General features: G+C 33.0%; 1 protein-coding gene across 1 annotated transcript in view; it reads left to right on the top strand.

Moving 5' to 3' along the window:
* Window positions 1–27,161, top strand: part of WDR37 (WD repeat domain 37) — a 100,004-nt gene that overhangs the window by 29,912 nt on the left and 42,931 nt on the right. Inside the window, exons 3-9 of the mRNA XM_036760307.1 lie at window positions 8,520–8,616; window positions 11,239–11,334; window positions 11,715–11,779; window positions 15,776–15,911; window positions 18,574–18,645; window positions 19,672–19,716; window positions 26,881–26,957. Coding sequence (XP_036616202.1) covers window positions 8,520–8,616; window positions 11,239–11,334; window positions 11,715–11,779; window positions 15,776–15,911; window positions 18,574–18,645; window positions 19,672–19,716; window positions 26,881–26,957 — 588 coding nt within the window. The remainder of the gene's footprint in view (window positions 1–8,519; window positions 8,617–11,238; window positions 11,335–11,714; window positions 11,780–15,775; window positions 15,912–18,573; window positions 18,646–19,671; window positions 19,717–26,880; window positions 26,958–27,161) is intronic.

The following is a 27,161-nucleotide window of genomic DNA, read 5'->3' as shown; positions in this document are numbered from 1 at the left end:
GGGAAAGACTTCACAATTACTGAATTTTAGAATGGGATTTCATTAGCTATCTGGGCCAACCCTTACCTAAAAAAGAATTCCAGCTACAACATATCTGCCAGATGGGCCTCCAGTCTTTGCTTGAAGACCTTCATAAGCAAGAGAGGGATCTCATTACTTCTGAGGCTGCCCATTCTGCTTTGGTATAGCTCTAACTATTTGGAAATTTTTACCTTACATCAGGCCTAGGTTTCCCTCTGTAGCTTTTACTTCTACACTCGTTTCACCCATTACTCCTAGTTTCCCTCCAGGCAAAACTGGATTAAGATGATTTCCCTGCCTTTAGTTCTCTTATCAGTTGAATGCTAGGTTTGTGTATGATTGAACTAGTGAATATTGGAAAAAGGTGACAGTTATCAAACTTAATTTCTCATTCAGGGCAATACCAAAATTATTGTCAAAAGGATTCCAAGTGAGCCTATATGATCTATAAAAAGTCTGCCTCCAAAAATATTTTAGGGATTTTTTTTTTTTTTACTTTCAGTGGGCTTGGAAGTCTTGTCGCATTTCGGGAATGATGAACTTGGGTAAATATATTGATAGACTGAGAAGCAGTTATTCCAGAATAGCAGATTCCCAAAAGGGAGATGGAATACTGCAACATAACCTTGTACAATTCCATGCTTCACAGAAGGTTAAGAAATCTATTCAAGAGTTGAAGCTAAACATGCTTCAGTGGCCTGGGAACTCAGCTGATTTAAACTCAAATGAGAACTTTGGGCTGTAATGAAAGCTAGATTTAGAAAAATTGACTCTGTGAAAGGTATGCTTAATATCCAGTGTAATAAAACTGGTTCATGATGAAGAATCAAAGAGTATGTGTCAGAATCTTGTGAACTCAATTCCAAGTCATGTAAAAAAAGGACTGCAGCAAAAGGACATTAAAAATTTTTAAAGGTATGAAAAATTGAAAAGTTTAATGAATAAGTTGTAACATTTAATTATTTTATCCCTACTAATTCACATACCACTGAAGGTTGATCCTTGCAGTTATGAAAATTCTAAATTGTAAACATAGCTATATATACATTATTAACAGTAATGTTTTGAACTACAGAGGCCAGACATTGTGGAAAGCTTTGTAACAATTTAAAGTTCTTTTAGCTGTGCAGCAAACTATCGTGTCTCTTACCCCATTTTGTCATTTATTTAGTCAGCAAACATTTACTAAACACTTTTTATGTGTAAGGCACTATGGTAAGCACTAGGGATACAAAGAAAGGCAAAAGACAGTCCATGTTTTCAAGGAGCTCATAGTCTAAGGTATACACGTCATACCTCTTCTACTATAGTAGGGATCAGCAAACTTTGGCCCCTGGGCCACATTGGGTTGCTGCCTGCTTTTGTGCAGCTCTTGGGCTAAGGATAGTCTTTACGTTTTGAAATATAATAAAACCTTGCTTATATTTATTTACATTTTTTTCTATTTTAAAATATAATCAGCTTTCCATTCTTAGCTACTGGTGACAGCAAACTATAGTTTGCTGATCCTTGCAGTACTATATCATAGTCTCCTCAGGAGATGTTTCCTTTGCAGCTAGCTAAAACATCTAGTATTGTGTCAGTACTGGGGATCAGTGGTAGAATAATAGGCCAGGGCTTGCTGGGATCCAGCGATTAGATGAACGCACTGCAACATGGCCTGTTTTCCAGAAAGGTCTCGGCATGGATTTTGGTATGGAAGTCTGAATAGGTGCAGGAAATGTAGCGGTAGATAATAAATGAAAATCCAAGTGGACAGGGGTGTCAAGAAGGGGTCTGACACAGGTAGTAATTCAGCGACAAGGGGGTATGGTTTAAGAAGATGGGGGCAGGCAGGGGTATACTTTGGAGGGAACTGGGTTGAAGGACAATGTTACCAAGTCTGGAATTAGGTACAAGGGGAACAAGACATAGAGTTCCATGTACTGGGACTTGGGGTATAATATAAATGGTACCAGTATTGTGAGGAGAGGGGTTAGTCACATTGGACTTGGTAGATGCCTAGTGTTTATTGTGATACAAAGTAAAAATGTGACCAGCTGCAAGATTGAATTAATATTAAGTTACTTGAATTATGAATTAGTAGATTCTTGTATTTTATGTTGGCTAGGGGCTGGATTGGTTCCGGAAAGTGAGGATTCAAGAGATGCTGGATACAGTTTTTGCTGCCCTGTGGATTAGACCTGCTTTTTCAGTAAAGGAAACTCCTGGTGAAGAAACTCTCCCAGTTCAGCACCCTCCCTCCAACTTTTAGCCTTAAAGATCAGTAGCCACCTCTATTCTTAATTACCTGGCGCACTGAGATGTGACATGCCCAAGGTCACAGCTAGTATGTGTCAGAGGTGGGACTTAAAAGGTCTTTCTAAGATCCATAATGAATTTTTATTGAATAAATTCATTATTTTTTGATATTAAACACAGGAACAGAGGAGTAGACTATAATAGTAGAAGGTCAAGGAGTAAAAAGGTTCATGGATATTTGCACATTTAAAAGAGGTAATGGGAGTAGGAACTATCTGGACACCATGTACACATGACCAAGAATACTGTTTTAATTTTAGGAAACAGCATGTTTAAAAGGTATTGTCCTGCCAAGTATCAGGAGGAAATGAGAGCAGTGAGGGATAAAATATAAAATCACAGCTGGTATGTCTATAATGCCTTTCTTTCATCCAAATGTCCATTTAAAAAAAAAGTATTAAGTATGTTTCTTTTTTTAAAAATATGGTAATTAAGTAGTAATTAAATTAGAAATCTGTGTTTAGAAAGCCAAAGATTTCTAGAGTTACCTGGCAGCAGAATTTTTTTTTTAACACTTTGTAATCTCTTCTAATTTCCTTATATCGAAAGATTTATAAAATTTCTAGTGATGTTGATGACTGATGTAATAAACAAGGCTGCCCCTGATTTTGTTGTAGTTGTATCTGACTTGGGAAAGACCAGAATCATAATGTAGCATGCCTTCTTTTCTGTGTTGGGAGTTTCTTTTCCGCTTTAAGCATGAGCAACTAAGATGCATGATCAAAGCATTCATCAAGTGCCTACTTGGTGCTAGTCACTATGCTAGCTACTAGGTATACAGTGACAGAAATGAAATAGTTCCTGTGTTCCAGTAGCTTGCTTTCTATTGGAGGAGATATGATGTACATAAATAAGCATATACAACATATTTATAAAATCTATAGTAAATTTTTTGAGAGGAGAGCACCAGCATTTGGGATCAGGAAAAGCTTCATGTTAAAGGTAGTGCTTGAGCAGCGTTCTGAGGAAAATAAGGGATTCGAAGAGGTCAAGTTGAAGTGGGTATATTCCCACAATGGGGGACAGCCAGTACAATGTTGTGCCGTTGAGAGATTGAGTATCATGTGTGAGCAAGAAAGCCAATTTGGCTGGAGTATAATATGCAGAAAGGGGAGTAATTTACTATTATGTTGGAAAGGTATATCCGAGTCGCGTTGGGAAGGGCTTTAAAAGCCAAACAGATGTTCTTCTATTGTTCTTAAAAGTAACAGGGAGGAACTACTAGAGTTTATTGGGAAGGTAAATGAAATGGTTAGACCTGCACTTTTGGAAATCACTTTGGCAGCTGTGTGGAGGATAGATTGGAAAGGGGAGAGATTTGAGAAAAAACAGACCAATAAGAAAGAACCCTCAAATTTAGTAATTAGAGATCATTAGTATCTGGAGGAGAGCAGTTTCAGTTGTGTAATGAGATTGAAAACCAAATTGCAAAGGGTGAGTATGAGATGAATTGGTGGCAAAGGGCAGGGACAGTTTCCCTTCCTCTCTCCCCTTCTCTCTTCTTCCTTTCCTTCCTTCCTCTGAAAAGGAATACAGATATGGAGCAATATCTTGAGGGGATAATAGGCTCTTGTGAAGCTTTTTTTTTTCGGGTTTGGGGACACTCAGGTAAATTTGTAGGCAGCAGGGAAAGAACCAGTAAATAGGTAAAGATTGAAGATTAGAGAGAAAGGATGATTGTAGGGTTAGTCTGATGAAGATGGAAGGAAAAGAATCAAGGATAAATCTCAAGAGGAACTGGTCTTGTTGACCAGAAGGGTCTCCTCTTCATTAAAGACTCGCGTTAAAGGAAGGGAGAATGATGGATGAAGTCAAGAAGTTTTGTGGTAGAGGTAGTTGGGTAGGTGGTAGGGGTTTATTTGGGGTTTTGTGGTTATCATTTTACTTGTAGAATTGAATTTAAGATCTTTCCCCCAACCAATTATGGCAATTGATTACAGAATGGAACATACTTTTAAAAAAAAACTGTATGATGAAAATGTTGGCCTTTAAAAGTGGGTGATATTGAGAAGAGATTAGTGATGAGACTTTTTCCTGCATTTTGGTTTTATAGAGGTCTAAAATGAAAGTATATATCTAACCTAAGTAAAACCATTAATTCTCTGAAGGCTTTTAATTAGTATGAAGGGGAAGGTTATAACTGTCTTGTATTTTATTGATAAGTAGAAAGTTTAGATACTATATTGTAGTGACATAGTAACTTTGATCCCTGAAGAATGCTAGTCATAATTTCTGTGTTGCAGGAGTATAGCTTATTATTAAACACAAGATTTTTTAAAAATTTGAGTACTTTGGACCATTTCCATCTAATTGTTTTGAAGTGAGAAATTTTTACTCGTTTTTACCTCTTCATAACTTAAAGCCTATACACAGAGTTATTTTATCTTTTGTATAACCTAAACAAAATACCCTGAATCGTTAGTTAAATTTCTCAATTCCAGTTTGTAGGATTTGAACAAACTTGATTTTTTTCAGATAACAGTCAGTGGAATAAAACAAAATTGTGCTTTTGAATAGAGCAACTCATTATTTGTCCTTGATCAGTTTAGTCTCTTAATAGTCTGGCCTAAGTATAAAAGTAAAGAAAAGTATTGTTAATTTGCCACAGTTGTGTATTAGAATTTTCACTTTGAATTTTTTTCATTTTGTCAGAATATTTAAGAGTTAAGTTGTTAATAACAAACAATGATGCTTTGATTAAATGAAAGATATGGAGCAGAAATAGATATTTTAAGAATCTAAATCTTTTATAAAAATATTGCTATTAACTTAGTCTAGAAATTCTTTAGCTACAATCTTTGCTAGACTTATATACGATTGAGGATTCTTTGTTTTGGAACAAATTCGCCCTCTAGTGGATGAGTTAAATTGTAATGTTGCGCTTTATTTCTTGATTACCCACAGTAAATTTCATTACTCTGTAATTAAGAACAAAACACCTAAAATATTTGTAATCTAGTTTAGTGCAAAATCCACATGAATCCATGTAGATATACAGATACATATCGTTTCTAAAAGGATAAGTCTAAGGATTTTGAATAAAACCATTGATGGACTGTAATCTAGTTGAATAGATAATTGACAATATATGAATAGAGGTAAAATCTGGAAACTCTTTAAGGCATTTCTCATTTATATGCATAATTTTAAATATTAACAACTATTTTGGTTAGATATTCATTGCCACTAAAATCTTTGTGCATTTTGTGATTTGTGCATCTTCCTGAGAATTTAATCTGAGAAAAGGGGCAGTCTAACATTGCATCAGATCTTTCAAGTAAATCCACTAAGAATTCACTGTACTATATGTACTATAAGTAAATTTGATGATTCATGTAATAGTATTCATACTAACATTAGGTATTTTAGGCATATCTAGCATAACCCGTTTTCTAGCAGTGATCTAGAAGATGTATTTTGAGGCCCTGTATGTGTGTCTCTTTGCAAATTCATGGCGTGCTACAGATACAGACCTTGTAAGGCCCATGTGATAGCTTAGGTGAACTCTGTCTCCTGACCCAGAAAACCTCAGTGGTAGTATTGCCTTGTTGAAGCTATGGAGGCTGCTATGTATAGCTGATCAACTGTGAATTATTATGCCCAAGGTTAATAAGCCTTAGGCATATTAGGCTGTTTGTCATCTGGTTCTCTTCCAATTTAGAAGCCATCACTGTTCTATGAAACCAAAATGGCCAGTATGTTTGTACTTTTACCTATTGAGTGTTTGGCACTTGACAATTTTGGTTGAAATTAGTATGGATATTTGCATGTCAGAAGAGTATCTTTTATTTGAGTAGCTGTTTATTCCACATCTTTTTCTCTATAATTTAAAATTTGTGATTGCAATAAATAACTCAAACTCTTGAAAGGAAAGGTGATATATACATAGGTACATAATTCCTTTTTTTTCTTTAAGACCTTTCATTTGAAGTTCTTTGAACTCATTATATTTAGTCAGCCCATAAAGTGATTATGTCTATGAGTGTGTATGTGTGTATACATATCTGTATACATGTATACATATCTTAACACAAATGAAATAATGGAGGTAAAGAGGGTATACTTGTTCAAAGTTGTATAATATTTAGTAATTCTAGGAATTGAATCAAGAGTTCCTAATTATACTCTTGCCTTTAATGATTTATAACCTTCTAAAAAACACTACACCTTTAAAATTTGGATTAGCTTGTTCTTCTAACTAACAGGACCTTTTGAAGCAGAGAGGGTGCCAGAAATATGAGGGAGTGCCTGAGGACAGCATAATAGCTACTATTTATATAGCGCGTTAAGGTTTACAAAGCGTATCACAATTATCTCATTCGATCCTCACAACAACCCTGGAAAGTAGGTTCTATTAATTGTTTTCATTATACAGATGAAGAACCTGAGCCTAAAAGTGGTACAGTGACTTGTTCAGGGTCACACAGCTATTAAGTATCTGAAACTGGATTTGAACTCAGGTCTTTGTCTCCAAGCCCAGTGCTCTGTGCATTATGGTGCCACTTAGTTGCCTTAAGTCAGAGCTTGCAGAAATATGATTTACCTAGAAGTAAAAACCAGCCATGGAGTTAGCTTCTGTATTTACAGAGTTTATTACAGTAGCTATAAGTGGGTTTTTTTTAAATGTTAGTAGTATATCATTATTAATATAGAAGTAGATATAGCTGGTCAGGTGGATCATAAATACAGAGCTAGACAGAATTTTAGAAATGTGTTTTAGTCCAACTGCTAATTTTGCCTAAGGCCACAAAGATAGTAAATAGCAGAGCTGGATAGTAACCAGCAAACTAAAGATATATATCAGTTTGTACCAATGTCTTTTGGAAATATATAGAAAATTATTTTATGCATACACACACATAGTACTTCACAAGGTTATTTTAGTTAAAGATTCTGCATTGCCAAACCTAGACTGTTACTACAGAAATATCTTTTTAGACTCTGTTCTTGAATTTTGCCTAGCATAGTGCCTAGATAGAACATAGGAGGAAATTCATAAATGCTTCTTGAATGAATGAATCCAATAACTCTGTCAAATAACTTTAAAAGTATGTAATTTATGTTCTTTCTAATTTAGTTAAAAATTTAAAATGTATACTGAAGAACATATTTCAGTTTCAAGGAGAATGCCTAGTTTTAGAAACTTTTAAAAAAGAATACTTTTCATTAAACTAATATTTATCGAGCTTTTACTATTAAAACTTTTAATGATATATGTCAGTTTTGAACAAGAAGCTTTTTCAAAATTTTACTTCATGCGATATTACAATTTAGTGCTTTAGCCTTAATATAGCTTTAAGTCCTATGGGTATTTCAGTAAAATATTTTGTAAATTATTGAATCCCTATCCCTATACTCCAAAGCCAAATTTAAAGAGATAAATAATTTACAAGGTGTTTTGTTGGTATATTTTGTCTTTTATCATAGTCATTCACCTTTCTCTTCTCCTCTCTTCTTCTACTCCCAGTTTGAACTTTCCATCAGATCAAAGAAAACAGTTAAGCAGAGCATCGTATTCAGTACCTAATAATGTACACAATATTCTGTCCTTGCTGTCACTGCTGTGAAGGATGAGATTTATTTTTCATTATCTCTTTTCTAAGCCTTGTGAACAGTATTATCTAGAAGTGGAATGAGCAACTGTAGGAGGTGGAAGGCTCCTGCCCACTAATAGGGGTTTTCATGAAATGACCCCCCTTGACCAGTATATTGTAGAATTCATGTATGGTTTAGATTAGATGGCATTTAAGTTGTCTTCCAACTCTGAGATGCTGTAATTCTGTGTACTGAGAAGCTTAACTAGGAATCTGTACACGTATGCTTTCTCTGTTGCTTATGTGTTGCATACTGACTGCAGTTAAAAGTGTTTTACAATATAGTATAGCATAATTTCAAATAAGATAAAAAGCCTTTTTTGTGGTTTGGTATATTTTGGACATAATATGTTTTCTTTCCATAGATCAAGTTAAATTCATGTTTTATTTTACTAAAGAAGTGTGTCATTACCTGATATTTATCAGTTATATTATCTCTTTCTATACATTTATAGCTCTGAATTTCCTTTGAGTAAGAAATCTCTAGACCCTCTTGGGAGCAAATACTATTAAGAGTAGGAGACTTTTCAGAATAAATTTTGAAAGTGCATTTTTACGAGTAATATTTTGTCTACAGAATATTAATAATTTTTCTTTTGATAGGATTCTAAACTCCCCTCCTCAGTTCGGAACACACTTCTGGAGCTTTTTGGCCAAATAGAAAGAGAGTTCGAAAATCTTTATATTGAAAATTTGGAATGTAAGTATTTTATTTTTATGTGACTTTTATGTACATTTCATTTGTCCTCAGAACTGAGAAAATAGTCTACTTGGCTGTTGAAAATACTCTAGGGATGACTAGTATGAAACAAAGAATACTTTTAATTTTTCTTTTAAAATTTTTAAAGAAAAGTATTGGTATATTTTATTTTGATGCAACAGACAGACACTTCTCCAAACACCTAAACAAAAAGCCACTCGCAGAGAAAGTTTCCAGAAAAAAGTTTGTGGTTAAACTGAAAGGAAGGTTTTGTTTTTTAACTCTGCTATTATTACCATTGTATTTGGCCAGTTTTTTGTTCCCTATCCATATTTATTTTATTTATATTGTCATTGTGAGTATTGTTATAGGCTTTCTGCTTTCTTCCTCTATATCACTTCAAACAAGTCTTCCCACATTTCTTAGGATAACTCATAGTCATCATTCCTTATGGCACAGGCATTCAGTTCAGTTCAGTAGGCATTTATTAAATGTGCTAGGCACTGTGCTGGGTGTTGGCAATACAAATACCCATGTCTAGTAAGTCGAAGCTAAATCAATAGAACACTATTATTAAAATAACAAAATGCTTTTCAAGAATGCTGGTCATGTTGAAGATCATTTCTCTTCTAGCGCAGAAACATTGTTCCTTCGTTAAACAGAATTAACTCCTTTTGTATCGAGATAAATTTATTCTGAAAGGGTTATTTGGATTCCAAGCCCAAGCGAGGCTAACAACTACCTTTTTCCACCATGACCAAAATAAGTAACATTAATTAAAACTCCAAATATAAGAAAAACCATAGTCAATTTCCCTGGTAAGCTTTGAAATTAAATTGCCCTGAGTGGATTATCAGATCATTTGCTAAGATTTCATATAATCTCAGGACTACTAAAGTGCATTCTTCAGTCTTAGGATTTGAAGTTGAACCTGAAAATCATATTGGAAATATATATCTAGAATTAGACCTCTTAGTTTAACACATGTTAATCTCTGGAAGTTTTAAAATTTAGGTTGCTTTGATTTGGCCATAAAGAGACGACACATGATGGAAGGTAATTAAAGGTGGCATGTCCAGGGCCCTGAATGTTCTTCATCTTTTGTGCTTGAGCTTCTTACTACCCCCTACATTTTAACATCAGTAGATGTTGTTGGTCTTTACATGGCAATAGTTGTGCCCTTTTGGGGCTGGCATGAGGTTTGCATACACGCTTCAAGAGTGATATAAATGCCAATTTTTATCATTTGTGAAAATGTAGGATGATAGTATTACTATGAAATCAGTATTGCTTCTTTAAGAATTTGTATTTTGTAAATCTTAGTATCTGTATACTTGAAAAATATTAATATTTATATGTGTAAGGTATGTATTTAATTTATAAAAAGCACCAAGAAGCTTATATAGAGTCATTTGTTCTAATAGCTGGTGCTGTTTTACAGCTTTCAGATCAGAAGTGTGTTTGAAGCTGTGAACATTTCAACTTTAGATCTGCTTCCGTATCATCTTGTTTTGGTTTTTAGATTTCAGTGCAAAGAATAATAAAATGATATACTTTCATAAGTAAATTGTAGCAAAAACATGTGGTAGGCACTTCATAGCTTTGACTGGACAGTTTGGAGTACTTAGAATTAAAATCAGAAGTGATCTATGATCTTTTGTGTAAAGATTTTTATGCAAATTATTTTTCCCATTGAACTTTATGAATCATCAATAATACAACACCACTGACAACAAAGTCCATTATTCACTTTTTATATTTTGTGAGAGTTAGATAAAGAGTAATTATAACATTTAGTGTGCGTATGGATTTTCAGGTAGTCATCTAGCATTTATTAAGTGCCTACTAGGTGCCAGACACTGTGCTAAGTGCTAAGGATACAAAGAAAGGCAGAAGATAATTCCTGTTCTCAAGGAGCTTATAATCTCAATTTTTGGACCACTTAAAATAACTTTATAACCCCCCAGTGGTCCTTACCCTTCCTGGTGGTAACTAATGCCCAATAACGAGCCCTTTATGGACCTTTATGAAACCAATGACAATCTTTTCCACTCTCTTGTGGCACTTTTCAGTACCATACACTTACCCAAAGACTTGTTCAAAGAGAGTTTTGTATAGTTAAGTATCTTTTTATCTTTATATATTTTATCTTCCCAACTAGAGTATAAGTTGCTTGAAGATAGGGACTGTATTTCACATTTCTTTGTGTCCCTCATTGCTTCTACTTATTGTCTTGCACATGGTAGGCAGTTTATATTTTGATTTGTTAGTTGTGGCTTTTTTAAATGGATCTTGAGATTTTCTGTTGTGTTGTTAGGAAAACTGTCTTATTTATATTCCTTTATTATCACTTCTTTGAGTAACGAATGTATAGAATGAAGAGTTTTTAAAGATTATTTTTCTTGCCTCAAGGTGGAGCTTGTAGCTTTTTATCTTGATCATAATTGACTTTGTATGGCCAACTAATTTAGAACTTTAATTGTTTTTGCTGTTAGAATATAGTTATATGTTTTTTAAAATAGCAGGAAAATAATCACATTTTTTTATTTCAAGTGCTTGAGCTCTGAAATTAAAATTTTATGAAATGTGTATATTCTTAGTTTGCCTTTTTGAAATTCTTAGTGCGTAGAGAAATCGATACCCTTAATGAGCGTCTTGCTGCTGAAGGACAAACAATTGATGGAGCAGAACTGACTAAGGGTCAGCTGAAAACAAAAGGTAAGGTTAAATGTCCAAAAAATGTACTCATTTAAAACATTTTTTTTTCTTACACGAATTACACATTGAGCTAGTCTTAGAATCTAATAATAAAAATTGACTCATTTGTACTATTGCAGTCAGAGTCTTCAAATTCCATTTCAGTTTAATGGGAAACATTTAACGAGAAGAGCACTAGACTGGGAGTAATGAAGCCTGGATTCCAGTCCTAATTCTATAGTTGTGTGATTGAGGGCCCCACACTTATCCTCTTTGGAGCTCAGTTTCCTTATATGTAAAATGAAACAATTGGATTAGATGATATTTAAAGTCACTTCCTTCACTAAAATTCTGTAAGTCTATATTTCTCTTTCAATGTCAATTTTTTTTTATCTCAACAGCCAGTCATAGTACCAGTCAGCTTTCTCAGAAATTAAAGACCACTTACAAAGCTTCTACTAGCAAGGTATGCAAGACACCACTGTATTCCATATTAGTGTTCGTTCTTGAACCAATAATGCAATATTTAAAATATGTGTATTGTTTTTATTTTGTATACTTTTCCAACCATCAAGAATGATGAAGTCATCACACTTGGACTCTTAACATCACAGACTTGAATGTGCTTACAGTGGAGATAGAAACAGCATCAAGGAAAACAAAGATGGGAGAAGTAGCCAGATCAAACGAAGTATATAAAGAAATTTCATGCTGTAGGCAACACAATTGTGAGGGTGTTGAAGGATCAATACACAAGAGTGTCTGAAGCTTATTGTCTTGCACAGAGAAGGCAGTCAATAAATGTGTCTGAAAATACCAAAGGCATAGACAGCTACTAGTATCCTTGCATTGTCAGGAGAAAACAAGGAAAGACTCACACATTAGAGGTGACACCATCACCCCTCTACCCCACCTCCATTGTGGTGAACTTAATAGGAGGTCATGGACAAAAGTTGCACAAGGTAGGAATGCGTGGATGGATTGTGATCTACATTTTTGGAAGGAACAACCAACCATATTGATGAGATCACATTTGAGTATTTGAGAATATTCTAAATAGAAAATATTAAATGGGAAATGATAGAGTTATTTTTCTAAGGAAACTTTTAAAGGTAATGATAAATATTTATTACATGTGGTAGATGTTTACAAAGTAAGTCTTTAATAAAGCAACACATAAAATGGAAAAATTGGTATTTTCAAATGAATCAGGTCTCAATGTTTAATGTTAATTAGCTTGATTAAAAGCTCTGTGAAATTGGAAAGAACAAGTGGAAGTAAAGTATTATTGATTTCTAAATCAATAATTTGTGTGTGTGTATACACACAGACAAATATATATATGTGTGTGTAAAAGTGTATATACACACCCACCTATTAATTATGTCCCCAGAAGCTAGAGAACTTTATATTTAGAATTTATATTTAGAATTGTACCTTTGTTGTATGTTAGCATCTTTATTCACTCCTTTAAGAATGTAAAGGAGGCTGAGATGTGCATTAGAGGTGAAACGATGACGCTAGTACAGTTCAATGTGGTCTTTTCTCTCTTACATAACCAGAGTTAGTGGTATGGACTTGGATTTTTGAGAGAGAAGTATTAATCCTTCTGTCAAAAATGGCACCTTTACATGTTTGTTAAACCATAATTTATCTTCAGCGCAGTAATATTTTGAGTCTCATGTTTATGTTTTTTTGTGCCAGGTGCTGTATAGAACAGAGAAAACAAAGACCCTGAATTTCACAAATTTAAATGTTTTTTTACTAAATCAAAGCAGGAAGAGGGGAAGCATAGCGCAGCATTATGGTGCATTTCTTCTAATATTGTGGAATTACTAGATAAATTTTTTTTAACATCTCTTCCCTCGGCTTAAAAAAAAAAGCACATAGCTTGAACACCATAGCCAAGTAAATAAATAAAGGGTAAAGGATAACTTTCAGTATTCCTTTTATTTTAGGTTATTTTAAAAAATATTTTCTATAGATTACTTTCTAAATTTCCCAAAAAAGGATTTAAAGTATTTCTGGCCTGCTTTTTCTTTTTTTTAAATGGGCATTAATTAATGGAGTATGACGTTTCACTTATATTTGATTGTTTTGAAACTGATATTAAAATATACCTATTCAAAATATGGAGGTCATACTATTGTCTATATATTTTTGTTTTCTTACTACGTTGCCTAATCTGGCAAGTTATTATAGTTGTAGATATTAACAGTCCAAATTAAGAATGTATGTATGTAATGAAATATGGAGAGGAAATGTTACATAATAGATAGGGAAATGGCCTTTGGAAGTCTGGAAGGTCTGTGTTCAGGTTTTATCTCTGACACATACTGTCTGTGTCTCTGGGTGAGTCACTTGACCTTTTAGACCTTTTAGTTCTTGAGACTACAAATTGCAGAGAAGCTACTGATTTGCATTGGTAGAGGGTGTTATTCACTCAGACCTCCCCATACCAATGAAATTGCAGGACCAGTTTAAAGTAAATAAGAAAATATACTTTTTAGGCTTCCATAATTTTCATCTCTTTCTATTCTTTTCTGAAATGGAGGAAGAGAAGACTTTTTTTTCCCTTACATCTCCCTGTATCTTAAAATAACGAAGAAACTGCTCAGACAACAAGCAATGTGCCAGAGTAGTTTATGTTTGCCTTTTTTTTTATAAAATGTCCTTCTCCCTCACCTCCAGTTTCTAAACATTTTAACATGTGGAATCCTGCTTAAACCCTAATCAACAATATATCATTCCTGTCCTCATTAGCGCCTCATGGTATTTGGGTACTTAAGTTGAAAATAATGAAAAATACTGGAAATGAAAGACAGGAGAAATAGGTTAGTAGCTATATGTATCCAGATTAGGACTCTAGAATGAATTCTTGGTATAAAAACTAAGCATGCATCATAAAAACAACTAGAATTTGGATTAATTTACAGATAATTTCTTGTTCTAATTTAGAATCTTTTAGGCAAACTGTATCTTTGATATAGTGGGAGAAATGAAAAGTTATATGAAAAGGAACCATAGCACCTTTCCCCCTAATTGCTTTTACTTAATTTCTTAAGGTTTGGCAAGAGGATGATAAAGACAATGAATTTTAAAATGAACACTTTAATCAAACCCATGGTATATTTACAGAATAATATTTTTATAAAGATAAATCACTTTTTAAATAAGAAAAAAGGGCCATTTTTAGTTTTTGAAAATGCTATAACTAAGAAATAATGACTTTTACATATGAAAGCATAGACATGGCACCATTTCCTATGTTCCCTAATGTTCTTTATTAATATATTGTATTTTAAAGGCATTCTCTTTTACATCCAATAATTAAAAAATTGTTTTGCTTAGTAAGTCTTTAAGCCATTGTTAAGTAGCATTAATTATTTCTTTTCTGCTAAAATTTCTTTAAATTTATTTCTTTTATTTTTATATCATCTACATTTCCCAATGTATCCTCTGTCTCTTCCCATCCCTTGGAACCATCTTTTTTAAACAATTGGGAAAAAAAAAGCAGTTCAGTAAAACTAACACACTGAAAAATCTGACATATTTAGTGTTCCTCACCCATGGTCCTACATCTCCTAAAATAAGAAAGCAGAAGTACCTTCTCAGATCTCTTTTTTGAGCCAAACTTGGTCATTTTTATAGCCATCAATTTTAATTGTTTTGTTGTTCATCCTTCTTAAATTGTTGTAGATGTTCACATATATTTTTTTCCTGGTACTGCTTACTTCATTTTGCATCAATTTATGTGACTATTCTTAATTTCTGGAACATAGTAATTTTCCATTAGATTCATATACTATAATGCGAGTTTCCTTTTTAAAAAGTTGTTTTTGAATCTGTTATTGATATTTCGTTATTTCAGGGCAGTAGTTCCAGGATCATGGATCTAGAGCTTGAAGGGGCTTCACTCTATATCTGTGAGTCTGGAACTGCTTTATTGAAATCATGCGATGGTTGGTAATCCTCAACATATCTTAGATTCAAATAAAAAACTTCTTAAATTTATTTTTTGTTTTCTTCAGTTAAAGCAGATTTTGAAAGTAAAACTCTGGGCTGTAACTAGGCCTCTTAGTGAAATTTAAATTTTTCATTACAGCAAGACATCAGAATCTTCTGTCTGTTGTTGTACATGTGCTTCTTGAATACTATAATAAGCCTTTAAATCTTGTGTTTTATGACTTGATGTGATTTGAATTTATGGGCAAATAACTTAAATTTCCTAATATATATATTTTTTGCTATAATTTTCTCTTATAGTAACAGCTAGATAAACAAAAAAGTAAAGAGAGTAAAACACATGGCAGGGACCCAATTATTAAATATTAATATGCTAATGTTAATATTAATATAAAAGTTGAGGGAAATAATTTTTATTCCTTTTTTAGTAGTTTACTTTAAAAATGATGGATTACAGTCAAATGGAATGATATAAATATTCTCTTTATTGTTTTAGATTGTTTCCAGTTTTAAGACTACAACATCAAGGGCAATTTGCCAACTAGTGAAGGAATATGTTGGCCACAGGGATGGAATCTGGGATGTGAGTGTTACAAGGACACAGCCGGTGGTGTTGGGGACCGCTTCTGCTGGTAAACTTTGAAAGATTTAAAAACAAAAACCAAAAAAAAATCATTCAACTACAGTTTTTTGGAAATTAAATAGCGATAACTGATATATTGCTGACACGATGCTGATGGAAATAAAATGACCCAATTGAAATATTTATTAATTATAAAACCTAAAAGTGATTTAGTATTGAAGTGTGAGTACATCACATCGTAAGCCCTGGTGAATGAAGCAGTAGGAACTGATGTCAGGATGGCATTGTCTAGCTTTTTGGTGCTTTTGTTTTTTTAAATTTTTTTGTCACAACTTCTAATTGTTTAAAGTATTTTGATAAAGTATTTCATTTTTTCTTGAGTGCTGAATGAAAGGGGTAGTTTTCAAATGTAACATTTCTAAACTGAAACTATTTTATATAATTAGATTTTCTTTATCTATCACCATATTTAACTTTGGAATGAAACTAAGCTTTTTTGAGCAGCTCTGTTTGCCTCCCCTTCCTTAATCTACCCTTTTCGGAAATACTTCTCTGATTATTTTACCCCTTGCTATTATTTTTTATGGTTAAATCATTCTGGTTTTAGGAGCATATTCATCTTTAGTTTCTTGGTGGTAATTTTATTATTTTTAATAAGTGCACTCTAAGATGCCAAGGTGGGAGGTTTAAAGTTTGAAGAAGTCCATAGAAAATAACTCAATAACAGGAGTGGGGTTTAGGCCGTAGCCACCTTACTATTCAACAAAGGATGATGTTTTTTTTTACAGACCACGATGGGTCTATAAAATAATGTAGTATTTTTGGTACCCATTTTCAATTAACAAATTTAAATTTAAAGAGGGGTATCCCATTATTAAAATCATTTACTGAGCTTGTTAGATACGATTGTTCATTCAACTCTGGTTTCCAAGGGTAATGTGGAAATGGCAAAATGGGTTTCCCATGTTTAGTTAGAACAAAGAGGAGCTGAATTTTTCTTATTCCATCCATAAGAGAATTCCCTCCTGAAAATAAGAGTCATTGCTGAAGTTTTCCTTGGAGTTCCACAATACTCGATTTGATTGTTAGTACTTTAGAGATTACTCAGTCAATCATTTCATTTTACAAATCAAGAAAATGAGGCCCCAAGAAGTTTAAGTGACTTGCTAGAAGGTCAGATTGAAATAAGAGACTGTTTGATGAGACAGACCGACTGAAATCAAATAGTGGAATGGAGTACCAAGAGAGAAACCACTTTTTTCTCATGATTGCTGAAAATAGGATTTTGATCATTTGTATTGGGTGGTTTACTATCCTAAACCATTCTCATATTTGTAGACAGAATCCTTACAGGTCAACCCTGAGGCCTTCCTACATAACTGAGCTTCTAGTGTCCTTGTGTTAATCTTGATTTCTAATCAGCTTTACTTATGAGGAGTATGCTATACAAGTGTTAAAAGAGAGCCTGTTTATTTATTTTTTACTTAGTTAATTATTTTATTCCCATAAATGAGATTTTTTGATCGTTGTAGTCCAGAAACTAGAATTTAAACCAAAACAAAATCTTCTTTGCTTCGGGAAGGTCTAAGTTAGAATATTTCAGAAAAGCTCTGATTTGGAAGAAACATTGAGACCATCAAGTCCAAACCATACCTAAAAAGACATTTTATAAGCTTTGTTTGAACATTTTCACAAAGGTAGCTTACCATTTCCCAAGGCACTTCCACTTTGGATAGGAACATTTTTAGGAACTGTTAGTAATTTTTTTCTTAAATCAAGTATAAATTCAAAAGAAGCTAGATAAGAAATTGAATCAGGGGTTAGGATGGAAAAGCTGGATAATTTTCAGTTTCTTTGAAGTGAGACTTTTATAGAGTATTTTAATTATTTTGTTTGTAATGGTGCTAATTATAAGGCCTTCGGGTATTCATGTTCAAATGTAAATAGAAAACTCGTTAAATCCAAGTAAAAGTTTTTTCTATTATCTATAAATCTATTGTCTTGAATTAGAACACATAATCAAGAATGGGCTTTAGCAATATAATGAAAAAAGCCCATATTCAGTTAACTAAATTGGCTTTCAGAAAGGAAAAGGAATTTGTCTAGTTTTGTCATGTATAAAGGGAACTTTATTTAAAATTTTTTCTTTTCAAATTTATATTTTCTGGACATTGCAAAGAAAATAACTTTCTCTGTTCTTTTCGCATCTTATGTTCGAATTACTTCTTCAGGTATATCCCTAATAGACAATAAAAGTTGCCTTTCCTCGTTAGTTATTTTTAAAAACGGCCTATAAAAACATCAGTGTTTTTTAAGAATAAATTGTAAGGAATGTATTACTGTAATGTTGTTTAGCTTTATTTTGATTTCCCTTTGAGGATAAATCAGTTTTATAGGGCTGTTTTAAAATCTGTTTCAGATTTATTGCACAATTAAGTTAATCTTTTAAGATATGGTTACCTAAGATAATGCAGATATAAATTTTCCCAGTAGCTGACTGAGGAGCAATTTAGTAGATCAGCCTTGTGACTCATTTGACAAGTTAACTAGTAGAACAGATGCTATCTGTGGGCACAGCATTCTTAATGTTGGCATATTTAAAAATATTTTATTGATCATTTTACGAAATCAGAATGTTAATCTTTGGCCTGTTTTCTTTGTTTTCTGTATGATAGATATTGTTCAGATGCAACTTTTCCTTTCCTTTCCAGATCACACAGCTTTATTATGGAGCATAGAAACTGGGAAGTGCCTTGTCAAGTATGCAGGTCATGTTGGGTCAGGTAAGTTTCTGTAGATGTGGAATTATTTTCTGTCAGAGTTTATTTTTTTTATTTTTTATTTAATGTATAACACCATCCATTCACATGACTGAATTAAAATACTCTTGGTTGCCACTTGTAATCTGTTATTGTTTCTTTATCTTTATAGAAAAGTTAAGTAGCAAGGAAGGGTAATACTTTACTAGCTATATATTGCCCCATCAGTACTAATGTCCAACATATTTCTGTTGGAGACTTTCAAGACCTTCCTGCAGTTTGAGCTCTTTGGCAGCTGATCACATTCCATCTTTGAACTAATATAATTTAGGCTTCAGGCTAGAGAAAATGAAACACATTCTTTTATTGTAGCTGAATTGGCAAGACTTTGTGGTTCCTCAGATCTCTTATCATTTCAGTTTAAAACATTGTTAACTCAGTAGTCTTTGTCATGCTTTTATGTATGTAAAAATCTTTTGGGCTATAAAATTTTTTTTAGGCTATGGAATTTTCACTAGTTCTTATAGTTATCAGTACTGTATTAAAGTACTAGTATTAGTGCTTCTTATGACATTAGGCACCAGTAGCTTGAGGATTTTTTTCCAACTCTGTAACAGTTCTAATGTTATGATTTCCATTAAAAATAAGTTGTTTATAATAGAATTCTAAGGACTGGCTTGATTTTCTTTCCTCTCTGGCTTATATTACAAAAAACATAAGAGGTAGAAGTTAGGGTAACTGGTTACCTCTCCTAGCTGCTAGGGTGATTTAGGAAAAGGTTATAAATATTTATGGTTCTTATTTTTATGTCTTATTCCTTTGTGTCTGTTTAAAAAGAAACAAAAGTTAACATTATTATTTGTGTAAGGTATGTTTTAATCTTTTAACATTCTGAATAAATGAATAAAATATTCAAAGTTTTTTTACTTTTTGATATCTTTTTTTAAAACTGGCAGGTAATGGATGCTTTGTGTTGTACGTGTTTTTATAAACTGATAAATATCATGTTATGTTCTTATCAAAACAATTGGTTTTGTTTTGTTTTTGCAGTAAATTCCATAAAATTTCATCCTTCTGAGCAGGTAGCTCTTACAGGTATGTGGAATTTTTATTCATTACACAAAAGTATTAATAATAATACTTACTCTTTGTATCCTGAATACCTAGCATTATGTTTGACACGTAATAGGAACTTAGTAAATGTTTGTGGATTGATTGATTATTGATGCTACTAATAATTATTCACTGAGTATTAACAGTATCATCAGTATTACGTAGGTATTTTATGAACACTCAACTGTTCTATGTAATAAAGTTGGGACGTAAATGTGTATTTGGAAAGAAACTTTTTATTCTATCATGATAGTGTACTAATAGCTAATTATTAGCTTTGTGACTGTAGGCATGTCATCTCTCAGGGCTTTAAGTTTCTTTATCTTGCAAAGTCCTTGCCTAACTTATATTGTGAAAATAAAATGAGGTAATAAGTGTGAAAATATTAAAATTCTGTAATATTTGTTGCTCTTCCTAGTTAGATTAAATTAAACATGTACACATGAAAATTCTCTTAGTATATAGCAAGTCTTTTTATTTAACTGCATTTTGGAGAGAATAAAATCAACATATATTCCATCTTAGGTAAGAAAGTAGTTTCTTGTATTTGATGTGCAAATTAACTAAATCTGATTATATGTAATACAGATGTTGGGAGGTACGTAGAATTTGGTGCAGTTCTTTATTGTCCTTTTAGCTCTTAGCATCATTTCTGAATCCTCTTATACAGTATATAAGTAAAACAGATAGGGAAGATAGACTTGACATTTTACCAGAACTAATTTTCTGATACATTGCATGAAGGTGTCAAGTTATTTAGTTTTGTTCATTTTACACATGCAAAGAAGGCAAAAAAGTTGATACAGATCCATGATGTCATCAACTTGAGAACTTCTTCCGTTAATTCAGATCCCAATCTTTCCATGCCTTTTTAACCTGTGCAGTTTTGTCCATTTCTTTTCCTAAATCTGCCTTAGAGGAGCTGCCCCATCTACATTTGGGTCCATTGATGTATTCTTTTGAGAGATACCTCCCATCTTCTAATGCCCTCTCTCCTTATATATCTTGTATTTGTTTGCATTTATTCTCTTTTCTATTTATTCTGAATATATGCATATGTGTAATTATTTTTTCACTATTAGAGTATAAGGCTCTTGAGAGTAGAGTTTGTTACATTCTTTGTATTTGTACCCCCAGCACCCACACCAGTGCTGGCACATAGCAAATGCTCATTGAATGATTGATTGTTTCAGCCTGGTCATTCTCACTACATAATCAGCTCACCTATATATTTTTTTGATGTTGTTTCCATGTATCCTTCGGAATTGCTGTTTACATGTAGATTTTTCATACACAAGAATTCTTAATATGCTTTAGCCATACACTAATCGAGCCACTTTTTTTCATTGCCTTTTAAATCAACTTTAATTTTGATTGTTTGATTTGATAGTATTCCATTTTAATTACCCCTATGTGCTATATGAAGAAGTAGCAGTATCAAGGACTGGAATAGCACTAGAATAGACAAATATACATAAAAGAAATGAGTGCTAAGGGAAATTTGATTTTAAAAGCACTTAGAAATAGATTTTTAACATCTCTTAAAGAGTGAGTCAAAAGAATTTGAAAAGATCACAGCAATTTTTTTAAACCAAAAAGTGGCAATTAGTGAGACATCAGCATTTATCGATCCGTATGCCCGATTCCTAAAGTCTCTCAGATCTTCATGAGAGTGGACATTGCAGGCTTTGAGAGTGTGCATTTTCCTTTCAGCTGCTTTTTAGTGTTATGACGATGTGGTATTAATCTATTTTTATTCTTTTTTTTGAATGAACTTCTGCTCTAAATCTTGATTGATTTTGATCTCTTTCCAGTTATCATAAAGATATTTTTTTGTTGGCTTGAGATAATTTCTGGGTTCTTTTTGTTCCCTTTTAGTGACTATTATGATGAATTGGTTAAACTTTTCTAGAAAATGATAGTAAAGTTAATGTCTTTTATAGTACATTTCCAATTTTCTTTTTAAGTTTGAAAGAGATGGAGTCAATGCCTTCTTTAAATTTGGTTGAAGCTACTATAATAATGCTTTTTTCTTATGATTCTTTTTTTAAAATGTATTGATTTTGACCTTTACTCTTAACTAGTCAGTAATCTGACTGTACATGGACAGCTCATGCTGAAATGACTGCTAGCAGTAATTATTTTTCTTTTCTGTTAAGATGTAGTCAGTTTTGTCTCTGATTTTATTCAGTAGAACTCTATATGTAGAACCCTTTTGAAGAAATTATTATTATAAAATCTGAGGCTTCTTAAATTGTCCACTTTTGTTTCTTGATACTTAACTATATTATTCATAATTTTGACCATCTTCATCTCATTCTCAGATCTATTTATACGGACCCATCCTCTCTTCTGATCTCCAATCTTGCAGCTCCAGTAAATTATTGGACTTCTGAAACTGACTGTTCTGTAGATACTTTAAACTCAACATATCAAAAACTGAACTCATTATCTTCCCCCCACCCCCCCAAACTTCCTTCTTTCTAATTTTTCCAATTATTGTTAAGGATACCACCATTCTCCTAGTAACCCAAGGTCACAACCTAGGTGTAATCCTTGAGTCCTCACACTTTTTTCGCTTTTCATATCCAAACTGCTGCCAAGTCCTGTCAGTTCTACCTTTTCATCTTATCTCATATATAACCTCCTTTTTCTCTGACATTGCAGCAACCCTGATGCAGGGCCTCATCAGTTCATGACAGGACTATTGCAATATGACATGACATGCAATTGTAATAGTTTGCTGGTTGGTCTCCTTGCTGTAGAACTTTCCCCATTATTCACTCAAAGTGACCTTCCTGAAGTGTGGTTTGACTATGTCACACTCCTCCTATTCACTCAACTCCAGTGGTTCCCTATTACCCCAAGGATCAAGTATAAAATCCTCTGTTCGGCTTTTAAAACCCTTCACAACTTGGCCCATTCCTACTTTTCCAGCCTTCCTACTTTACTCCCCTGTACATATTATATGATCCAATGCCACTTGCCTCTTCAGTGTTCCTCACATGTGATAATCCTGACTGTGCATTTTTATTGGATTCTCTCCCATACTTGGAATTCTCTCCTTTTTCTTATCTACTTCCTAGATTCTTTTAAGCCTCAGCTAAAGTTCCTTAGAATGCCTTTCCTGGTTTCCTTTAATGTTTAATCCTTCCTTTGGAGATTATTTTCCAATTTATAGTGTACACATGTTGTTTATTCATAATCGTTTTAACATTGTCTACTGTACTCAGTTATAATCTTCTTGAAGTCAGAGTTATTCCTTGTCATTTAGCATAATGCCTGGCACTTAGTATGTGCTTAATAAATCCTTCATAATTTGATTTGTGCCCATCTTCACTTTAAAGTCATTGGGGATTAAGATCTATATGTATAATTTTTAGGTACGTACACATATGTGCACATACGTATATTTATATGTAATTTTACATATGTACATATAAATCAACACTTCATTTATCCTCTGCAGTTGGCCTCTCTGGTCATCTATTTGCTTACACTGATTGTGGGCCCTATAAAATAAGTTGACCTTACATAAAATGAAATTTTCTTGTCACCTCTAATTCCAGATTCAGTGTTCTTTTCAACTGTACCATCAGGCCTTCTCAGTAAGCAGGTTAATATTCCTTCTGCACCTTTTGTTCAGTTATTCATGTATCATGGTGAAATGGGCCAGCAGGCAATTACTGAGTTTTAAAAGGAGCCCTAACATACAGTGTCTGTGAATATGGTTCATTTTCTCTGGTACTCAGTCACTGACTAAGATCCTTAACATCACCCTTTTCATCCAACTCCCACAAAGTCCTATCATCCATGCCCTGAGGCTAGGATGTAATGGAAGGAGTCTTTGGCAAAATAGAGGAACTCTTAACCAGGGTCATGTACAGTAGGACCTTGTGTGCCTTGAGATTGTTACAGTAGTTATGGAGTCCTTGCAGAAGCCCTGAAATGATGCTAATTTAGGCTCTGGTAATATCTCTGATTGGATTAATGCTATAATCAATGTGTTATTACTGTTCCTAAGAGTGAAGAAATAGATAGGGTAGCATAAGGTTTCAGGTTTGCTTGTTGTGATGATCAGCTTGATAGGGAAGATGGAGAACTGATTGGTTCTCCTTTGTGTTCTGATACCATAAGAAGGCAAAGTGCACTGAACAAATGAGAAATACCAATATTCCACCTACAGGAAATACTCCAGTGCATATATCACTGACCACTAAATCAGGCGAGCAGTGAGAATACATGAAATGGATTTAAGACATGACTACTTTTCTTGTGCACCAGTAAACTTTTATTATGTACTCATAACAAAATTATAAACTCATCTGATCAGTTATTGACAAGGGCTTTATACTGTTTATGATAGCTTGAGTGCTAAGTCACACAACAGTGTACTGTTAACCATTATAGGGCCATCAAAAACAAAAATAAGAAACTACATCCCTAAGCCAAGATTAGATGAAATTGGAGATTTAATGGAAGAACTATTTAAATCTCATGAGGGAAAAGTTAAGGAACCTCAGGTCATTGAGAATCTTATTGCATTACAAATTCTAGAAATCATCTAATAATGAAACAGATTTGAGAAACAGCATCAAAGTCCCAAATGATTTTGAAAAAGATGGGAATTCTTAGACTGAAATTCCAAAAAAGTTTAAAAAAAAATTAATAACATGAACCCAACTAGTTGACCAGTTGTATTAAGGTAGAGTTATTTGGTATTTGCTAAAGTTATCATGAGTGAATACATTCTCTTAACCATTTTGACAAAAAGTGCAAAAATGTTTGAGGACTTCTGTAGAGTAGTATATTTGGGGGTTGTTGCCATGGTAACAACCATAGGAGAATAGAAATTTCCCTGAAGGGTAGAAGGCAAATACCATCATGTCAAAAGTAATTTGTAGTCCTAGCAAGATAGGACATTGTGGCTAGAAATATATATGTATATATATATATGTATATGTATATGTATATGTATATGTGCGCGCGCACGTACACACACACACCCACCCACCCACCCCCAGACACACACCCTTATTTTTCATGAGTTGAAAAATACAGACCTCAAAATGTTTTCTAGAACTCAAACAATAAATGGTATTGGAACACCATCATTATCACAGATTAAGCTGTTACCTACAATTGCCCAACATAACATTGATTTATAAAATCTTAACAGAATTATTGTAAATACACATCACCATTCCAAATAATTAAAATCTCCAAACTGGAAGGGAAAGCTTTAAAAATATAAAGATCTGGCCTAGGAGATAAATAAGAATCATATGAGAAGAGGGTGAGGTACATAGTATTCTTGCTGCCCTATCCTCTATGAGAATTGTACTAAGTATGCTTTGAGTGAGACTGCAGAGGATGTGCTTTTATCTCTATACTTTTATTCAACTACGAAAAACAATTATTTTATTCAGCTACAACAGGCAATTACTTTACTTTGTTCAACTACAAAAAGCACTGTAATGGTGGATAGAATATCATATCTAAGTGAATAATAAGGATAGTAATTTGTCCAAGGAACCTTTTTTATGTGATCCTAGTTGAAAACATGAGATAACATAATTATAATTACTAACATTATATAGCATTTTACTATATGCATACATTATTTGATTTGAGCCTCATAACAACTCTATGTAGTGGGTACTGGAGTTGTTGCTATTCATATTTTAGATGAGGAAACTCAGGATGAAAGATGTTAAATGACTTGCCCATGGTCACATAGCTAGTAAATGTCAAAGGCTGGATTGGAACCCAGGCTTTCCAACTAAGTTCCACTCTCTGGGCACTACTACATGCAGCCTCTCATTTGTCAGTCCACTACTTTCACCAGACTGGGGATCATTTTGCGTTTGTTTTTGTTTCATAGATTGACATAGCCAGAATTTTCATAACTTTGTAGATGACCTTGTGGCAGTATACCTCTCTATAATTTGCCAAGTTACTTCCCAGAGTACATATCTAGTCTGTCATTGAACCTACACATGAAGCTTTTACAGCTTGGCAGAACCTGAATTGTCCCAGACTCTATCAGTGGAGACATTGATTTAAGATAAAAAGCACAGATAAAATAAATTTTATATAATATATATATCTAAATTTATATAATAAATAAATAAAATAAATTTTATATAAATTGCTTTTCCATTGTAGTAAAATGGCTGTTTAGGCTAATAAATTATAATATTTTTGAGGTGTAGACATCAGTGGAAGAGGTATGATAGTAGTTTCAAGGTGGTTTATTAAAAGCCTAATTACTAAAGCATTTCATAAATTGTAGTTAATGCTGTCTTTGGTCACATTTATGAAAGTGGTATTCATTTTAAATTCCCCAAAATATTTTATTTCTTATATGAAAACTTGATAAAATTTGTTTTTCTATAAATATGTAAATACTCCCCTAATAAATGATTTCATTTATTTCATTTAGACTACTCTTATTTGAGAAGATGAGTTTTGGTATGTGTATATACACACAAACCCACATATGTATGTATGTATGTGTGTGTGTGTGTGTGTGTGTGTGTGTGTGTGTGTGTGTAGATGCATACATATATTTATAGATAAATAGCTTGAAGTTTGACTTGAGTTTGAATCCTGCTTCAGGCACTTATGTGACCCTGGGCAAATCACTTAGCCTCTGCCTGCTTCATTTTCTTGATCTGTAAATGGTGATAAAATATTAGCACTTATCTCCCTGGGTTATGAGGATCAAATGAGATAATGTTTGTAAAGCATCTTGAAAACCTTAAATCATTATGTAAATGCTTATTATTATCATTATTATTAATTATGATTATACATGTTACACATAGTAAACAAAAGTTTGCTGTAATGAGATTCCATTCTAAATTAAATTAATAGTAAAGAATATTATATTTGGACCTTGAACATTAATAAATTTATTTTCACTCCAGTAAAAGGGAGAATATTTTCATGATAATTAATTTGTCTTAATCTTCCAGTTTTATAGTGATTGTTCCCAGCAACGTCATAAAGTTCCAGAAAGAATTATTTTCTTTTGTCTGACCAAATGGTATTTTTAGTATTTGTCATAAAAATATTGCTCATGTTGCTTTTTTGTGTTTTATGTATTTTGAGAAATATGTTTTTCCGATTTATTTCTCATAGCATCTGGTGACCAAACAGCTCATATCTGGAGATATATGGTACAGCTACCCACACCTCAACCTGCTACAGATACTAGTGTAAGCACCTTTATTTAAATGAAAAATTCAGTTATGTTATAAACTCTAGTTATATGTATATGTTACTTATGTCTTCTTACAGATTAAGGTTAGACTTTTGCCATTAAATCTCTTGCATTTTTTATACAAAAACTGTAGTCATATATTGTCATATATTACCTGATATATACCTGTTATATGCTTGTTTGCCATTACCTCATAAGT

This window comes from Trichosurus vulpecula, chromosome 5 (genome assembly GCF_011100635.1).
Source record: "Trichosurus vulpecula isolate mTriVul1 chromosome 5, mTriVul1.pri, whole genome shotgun sequence".
Taxonomy (NCBI): domain Eukaryota; kingdom Metazoa; phylum Chordata; class Mammalia; order Diprotodontia; family Phalangeridae; genus Trichosurus; species Trichosurus vulpecula.
The sequence above is the reverse complement of the archived record's forward strand: the minus strand, read 5'-3'. Positions and strand labels throughout refer to the sequence as shown.